Raw genomic sequence first — 7,215 nt, forward strand, 5'->3', positions numbered from 1 at the left:
TGTGTTTTTTTACAGCAGGGCAGCTGGGTAGTGAGAGAGGAAGCCAGTAGAGTACCGGGTCTCTCTCGGGCTGTGTGTACAGTACTCATCCCCCCGTCCCCAGGCTGGGGGGACTGGACTCTGGGTGTGAGGTCAGGCGGAAGCGCCCTGTGGGCCGCTGGAGCTCCGAGCAGAAGGCTCAGGGAAGCCACAGTCCCAACTAGCTTCCAGCCAGCCAGTCATAAACACGGCCGTGAAGTTGGCCGTCTAGCATCAATCCTGGGTTTTCCCCGTCGAAGAACGCCCTAGAGCTAGCTCTAAATGTTTACACTCTAATCTACTAATACATTAACAAAACTCTAACTAAAGTATTTAACCCGTGCGAGAGCAGAATGAGATATTGAAAGGCAGTTCGAAGAGTCCCTCCCTCAACCCTAAGCATGTCTGTTTTTCTGTTATGTTGGGCTGACAAGCAAACAAGCTGCTACTAATTCAATGTCGCGCAAACCGTCGGCGATTCACTCCCTGCATGCCGTCATTTCACATTTTATGTCGTGTTGTTGTTGACGTTATTATTTTGTCCTTTTTTTTTCTATTAATCATCACTCATTCGGTGAGATGCATGGCCACTAAAGTGTCTTGTGTGTGGTGTCGGCTGTGTGGCGTCTGTGCGTGTGTGTGTGTCTGTGCGTGTGTCTGTGTGCGTGTCTGTGCGTGTGTGTGTGTGTGCGTGTGTGTCTGTGTGTGTGTCTGTGTGTGTGTGTGTGCTTGTGCGCGTGTGCGTGCGTGTCTGCGTGCGTGTCTGTGTGCGTGCGTGCGTCTGTGTGTGTGTGTGTGTGTGTGTATGTGTGTGTGTGTGTGTGTGCGTGCGTGTCTGTGTGTGTCTGTGTGTGTGCGTGCATGTCGGCCCTCTCTCCCCCCCTGTGTTCAGAGCGCGCTGTCTCGGTCCTATAACTCTGCTCAGGCCCCGCTGAGCTGCTCTGCGTACGGAAGCTCTAGGGAGGCGCTGCACGCCAGCCAAGGCTCTCTGCTCTTTAGTGCTGGAGACCGGAGGCCCTACGGAGCCCAGCAGGGCTCCTGTGTGAGTACTGTTGATCCAACTGACCCCGACCCGACCGTAGCTAGACCGCTGCTAGCTCCTGTCCTGCTCTGTCCAGGGAAGGCTCTCCACCTACCTACCTACCTACCTACCTACCTTAACCTCCTAGCCACAGGTCCTGTTTATTGACCCTCTGAGAAACCTCCTCCCATCGCTACATCCTGGCAGTCATCGCTGACCTCTGTGCGTGGCGGTGATTTTTCACGCGTCTATTATCATCCATAAGTGGAAGCCTAGCTGTGAGCCTCCGTCAGACCGGGAGGATGCTTCGCAGAGGGAAGGATGGAAGTGAGCCAACAGCCTCTCTCTCTGCGTGACGCATCCAGGCCTATTTTAAAAAGGGGCATCCTTTGTCTTTGTACCATTTTAAAAGATGATCTTGCTCATTTTCCCTGACTGGGAACCCGTTTGTAGACGCACAACCTCGTGTTGTAGTTCTCAGTACCTTATTTGAATGCAGATAACTTTTAGAGTGCAATTCATTTATGGATCTGTTATGAAATGCGGGATATTTATGCCTGACGGGAGGGTATATGATGGTAGGGAAGGGCTATATAACACCAGGATGTCTCCCACTCTTTAGTTGGACAATCTGTTTGATTTAGGCCTAGATACTGTAAGTTTGGATCAGGCGGCATTCTTGGAGCAAAATACATCCAGTACATGCCTTGATATTAATATGTATTTGCATGGTACAAAATGCCCCTTTTTAAACCTGGCAACCGCTCTGGTCTATCTCACTTCTTTCCTACCCCCCCCCCCCCACACACACACACATCCCCCATCCCTCCGAGGCACTCCAATCAAAATGTGTTGTGCAGCTGTGCAATTCTAGCTCGGTCTCTCGAGCTTGCGATTCTCCCCTCTTAACGGCACCTTGACTCATCATCACAGCTTCCTCCCTTCTTATCACTTCAGAATCACTTCATAACATCCCACTCTGTGTGGAGATGAGAACTGTGTCGTCAAAGGTAAGCGTTAGGGATGGTAGCGGCGTAGCGCAGTAGCGTAGACTGAGAAATGGGACCAGCCCATGGTAGGCTAGGCTGTGATGGTGTGTACGGGTGGTTGAATGTTGCTGAGTTATGGTACTTATGTAAATGTCTGTCATTTGTTCCGGGTAATTTATTCGAATGGGATAGAGGAGAAGCGGTGGTCTTTCAAGTCTCTCTTTCAACAATGTCTTAATCCGAACTCCAGCCCAAATCTCCAGCTGGAACGACTATTTTCAAACGACTAACACATGAGTAGTCATCATGGCGTTGGTAATAAGCAAAATGGCGGGTAGGTCAAATAAGCAATGTGTGTGACTTGTGGGTCACACATTGCAGCGATCAGGACGAGGTATTAATGATCATTTGTCTCCACCCAGGACGACGTGTTCGGACCCCCAGGCCAGCTGGGCTACACCATGGACACCCTCCGAAAAGTGCGTATATGTTCTTCCGTGACGTCAAAACCTTGCAGCATTATGCTTCTTTACTCTGCATTTCTAGGGACAGCCATGTTGAATTCCTGAATTTTCATGGGAAGCGACAAAATTATATGTATGAAATTAATTATTCAGTATAGTCATTAAAACGCAGCATGAATAGCCACGCTGAGGAGCCATAAAGTCACCACAAAAATAAAGTGCTCTTCAAATGTGTTTGACTAAAAAAGAGATTTCCCCATCAAATGAGCCGATAAAACCCAGGGGAATTTCCACGAGGGTATCATTTTTAAAAAGCAGAAGTCCTCATTCAGAAAGTTTCAGATCTTTAGAAGGCGCTGGCCTAACTAGAGATGCCCGCCTCTCCCCCCTCGGCCCACGCTCGCGCAGACGAACGCAGACCGGAGCTGGAAGTGGTGTGTGTGCCCCCTGCCTGAGCCTTGGGCTGAGATATTGACCCAGGACAGAACATCCGCTCCAGCGGTGATTAATTAGTTGTAATTAATGATGGCTGCCTTGGAAGAGATTACTGTTGAGGGCCGTTTCCCCATGGGGCCACCGCCTCCTCCTGGCCCCCAAATGCTCCGTCTGCGCCTCGACGGGCTGCTTGCCTCCCTGGTATAAATAGCCAGGCTGTGGCTCTTTGAAGATGGTGGAGTACGGCCGAGGCTTAAAGCAGTCGTTTGGTATTTAGCGTCATAAGCCCTGTTATAAGGCTGTTTACGATCGTATAACAGTCCAAATAAGAGATTTGACGCAGTCTTTAGACGTTAGTGCTCATTGCTCATGTCACAGCTATGGACATATATATGCGTGTACTTAGCTGTGACATGAGCAATGAGCGCTAATATCTCAAGAGTGCAGTCTGTCAAAATTTGCATATGGACCGTTGTATATGATCATAACAGGGCTTATAATGCTAAATACCAAACTAGTCCTTTAAAGTCCCTCAGTCCACCCCACAGTAAAGACTTAAATATGTTTTCTAAGTATATATATATTTGTTTTGATTATACATCAGTAAATTAGCTGTAAGATATTGTAGGAGGATGAGAAGTATTTCAGGGTACGGAAATTATATATGTACAGTCAGTGTACCAGGATTGGGGTCACTTCAGTTTTAATTCCATCAATTCAGAGTATTAACTGAAATAACTGCCCACTTAGAGTCCACTTCATTCACTTCCTGAATTGAAATGAAATGTACCCAAACAGTACTACTGCTCACTCATCAGTTGATGAGTAAAAACGATTGATTCCATAATGATTTAATCTGTCTTTCCTCAATGACTGATCCTTAGCATCATAACTCCTTGCCTCCTCCTAGAAGAGTCTAGAAAGAGGGGAGCCGCGCCTCCTTGTCTGACCTTGTCTTCCAGGGGGGTTTGAGAAAGATTCATTGAGACCGGATGAGGGGAATAGAAGCCTCGGCCAATGAAATGAACCGCTGATAGAAATGCAATGGATAATTTTGCTTTTTTAACTCCCTTGTGCCCCCTGCAGTCTGACTTTGGTACTGCACGTCCCTTCTCCGGGGTCTGCAGCAATAGAAGGAATTGAGGTCAATCGACTCTAGAGAGAATAATTAGAGATTCAGATTCCTGAAAACATTCTATTTCCCCACAAAGTTACCTGAATTGGAGTCAGTGATTTGTCAGCGTCCGCAAATAGGATCATGGACAGACTTGTCAGTTTAGCGTCCACCTTCCACCATTTTGAAGGGGTGCCCACCCGGCCCTCACTGAGCTCCCGTTGTGCTAGATTTGGCTCACTGTGCTCGAATGAGTCAACAGATTCCAGCTCTCTCTGTTAAGCAGAATGAAGTTCTCCCTGTATGCTCATAAAGCCGTTCTGTGTTCCAGGCCAAGGCGCAAGCCCTCGCCAGCGCCCCCCCCCCCCCCCCCCCCTCCATTAATGGGACCTGCCAATAACCCTGAGATCTAATAACCTTAATTGAATTATCTGTGAACTTCATCCCGGCTGCTCCTCGGAGCCAAATTATTTCCATGACTTTGCGGCTGCCGGCCGATGAGCCGGTGAAGCTGATTGGCTGCTCCCGGGCGCCGTTTTTTTTTAAGACGGAGCACCTCATTGGCGGGCGAACGGGCGGCTCTCAATCTCATTTCACGCCACGGCCGCAGTGGCCTTACTCGTCAAGTGGGACGTCGTCTCCTTTGGATTGCGCGTTGATCTTTTGTTTGATTGGCAGGTTGATTCTCAACCTGATTAGGAAGTGGATACCATTAGGAGATTACGGATTCTCCAGTGCATAGGAGGCCTCGAAAATGCCTCGACGTTCATTATGTATTAATGATATTAATGAGTCCATATTAAGCGTAGAAATGAAATGACATGCTCGGAAAATTGTGTGGCATAATTAAATAAATCCGGTCCCGTAACACCCCCTCTACGTGCGCCTCAGGTGCCTGTGATGAACGGTCAGTTGTGCCCCCCGGCGCGGCCCCAGATGACGCCGTGCCAGGCGCCCATGGCGCGCCACCCCTCCCGAGAGCAGCTCATAGACTACCTGATGCTCAAGGTCTCCCAGCAGCCCGGCGGACCGCCGCGCCTGCCACACGACACGCTGCAGCAAGAGGTGAGATTGATTAATACTTCATTGATTTCCACAGAGGGACATTAGGGTGATTAAAAGTTAAAAAAATTAATGACTTAAGGATCCGCAAAGTTTCGAGCGGGAGATATACTCTAATTCGAACATCATTGATTTCCGGAGAGGGAAATTGGGTTTCGCCCGCTTGACGCCGTCGCAGATAAGAGCGAGTCTGAGACAGGAGACGACGAGTTTAGCGTTCTTCTCGAGGAATGACATCATCCCACTGAGGGGGGATGGCTTTTTCGTGCGGTTGAGTCAACTTGACTTTCGGAGTAAAATGTGAGCTGTCAAGCTCCTGTCCAGGACTTGACCTTCAGTGATCACCTCTGTCTGGATGGCGTTGCAGATGCGTGTGAAGGTGGAGAAGAATCCAGAGCTGGGCTTCAGTATATCAGGAGGAGTGGGAGGCCGGGGAAACCCTTTTCGCCCAGATGACAACGTACGTACGGTATACCGATATCTCACTTTCCTATTAGAATGTGTTACTACTACTGTACTACCAGCTCTACCCTTCTGGTTAAGAGTGTCCGCTCTGAGGTTAGGAGGTCGGGGGTTTGATCCCCGGCCGAGTCATACCGAAGATTATAAAAGATAGGATCCAATGCCTCCCCGCACTCAGTATCAAAGGTTGGATTGGGGGTAAGTCCCTGTGACATACTAGCATCATGTCCAGGGGGGGCACTTATACATCAAGCTGCCTCACGCTAAGGAATCAGGAGATAGGCTCCTGGCCTATGGGCCACTAGGCTCCAGAACCATTGGTTCGCAAGGCTATTTACTTACTTACTTAACTACTACTGTACTGTGGCTTTTTTTCCAGCTTGCGTGTATGCTTCTGAGGGTAATCGATCTCTTGAATGTTCCCCGTCTCGTTCTCAGGGCATATTTGTAACGAGGGTCCAACCTGAGGGTCCTGCGTCCAAGATCCTCCAGCCTGGGGACAAGATAATCCAGGTAAAACCTCCCAACACAATCTCCCATAATCCTCGGCGTTCTGTAATCTGACCATCGCACCACAAACCCGCCACAGAGAAGTCTCACGATGATATTCCAGTGTGGTCAACTAACCGTGCGACCTTCCCCGCAGGTGAACGGATACAGCTTTGTGAACATTGACCACGGAAACGCCGTGTCCCTCCTGAAGACCTTCCCCAGCACTGTGGACATGATCATCATCAGAGATCTGGGCGCGTAGGGACGGACGCTCCGGTCACTTCCACAAGGACACACGCCGCCAGAGACGAGGAGGACACCGAGAAACTGAATGTCCCCTTCCTTATTTTTATACACAGAGGAGCCTGGTCTACGAAGACATTTTTTTGGGAACAATGTCCGGTGAAAAGACGTTGTAGAGCTTTGTTATAAACGGGGGGCGAAACCACTGCATCAAGTGGATTTGGGAGGGGGGGCGGAGGGGGCGAACATCTGGGAGCATGCGTCTTAAGGAGCCATCACTGTGGGAGAACCTTGTTATTTTTTACACAGAAGAAGCCGAGGATGTGATCGGCTCCAACACAGAAAAAAAACAAAAAACAAAACTGTGCTTTTATCTGTTTTAGATTTTTTTTAAAGAAAATCCTTCACCTTCATCACCTAGTCCGGTCTAGTTTCTGAAGCGGAGCATGGACCGAGGCTGACCACTAGAGGGCGCAGAGCTCCCTCTCTTTGCTGACCATCTAATTAGCCTTTTCTTTTTGTAATCCTGTCTTTTTTTTTAATTTAAGAATATTCTGAAACCACTCATGCTGTTTGATGTGATCCGGGGGACAATGTTGTGTGCTGTCTTGTGATGATGACGAATGTAGGACTCGGAAGGTGCATTTGGTATGAGTTTCCCTGGCTAGATATTTTTTAAATGTCCCAAATATGGTAGGTAGTAAAAGAGGAAAAAAAAGACAAATCATTCACATCTCTCTCTCTTTGAACTGTGAACCACAGACTGCAACATGGTACTGTTCTCGTTTATCCTCCATGTGTCCACCACGCCATCTCTAGGAGAAACCACCTGACAGGATGGATTCTGGGATATCACTTTACCTGAAGAGACCACTGCCTGTGCCGTCAACACACAACTCCTGAACAAAAGCCTTC

General features: G+C 48.7%; 1 protein-coding gene across 5 annotated transcripts in view; it reads left to right on the forward strand.

The window, feature by feature from the left end:
* The window catches only part of erbin (erbb2 interacting protein), a 56,346-nt gene extending 49,893 nt beyond the window's left edge, over positions 1–6,453 (forward strand). For 4 of the 5 annotated variants that reach the window (XM_084460972.1, XM_084460973.1, XM_084460974.1 and 1 more), the window contains exons 22-26: positions 2,451–2,507; positions 4,933–5,106; positions 5,471–5,563; positions 6,004–6,078; positions 6,212–6,453. In XM_084460972.1, coding sequence (XP_084317098.1) covers positions 2,451–2,507; positions 4,933–5,106; positions 5,471–5,563; positions 6,004–6,078; positions 6,212–6,319 — 507 coding nt within the window. In that variant the 3' untranslated portion in view covers positions 6,320–6,453. Of the gene's footprint in view, positions 1–910; positions 1,061–2,450; positions 2,508–4,932; positions 5,107–5,470; positions 5,564–6,003; positions 6,079–6,211 lie in introns of all 5 variants that reach the window. The other variant, XM_084460976.1, reaches the window with a different exon arrangement.
* Positions 6,454–7,215: the final 762 nt, after the last annotated feature.

Source organism: Borostomias antarcticus (genome assembly GCF_949987555.1).
Source record: "Borostomias antarcticus genome assembly, chromosome: 2".
In the NCBI taxonomy this organism is placed as follows: Eukaryota; Metazoa; Chordata; class Actinopteri; order Stomiiformes; family Stomiidae; genus Borostomias; species Borostomias antarcticus.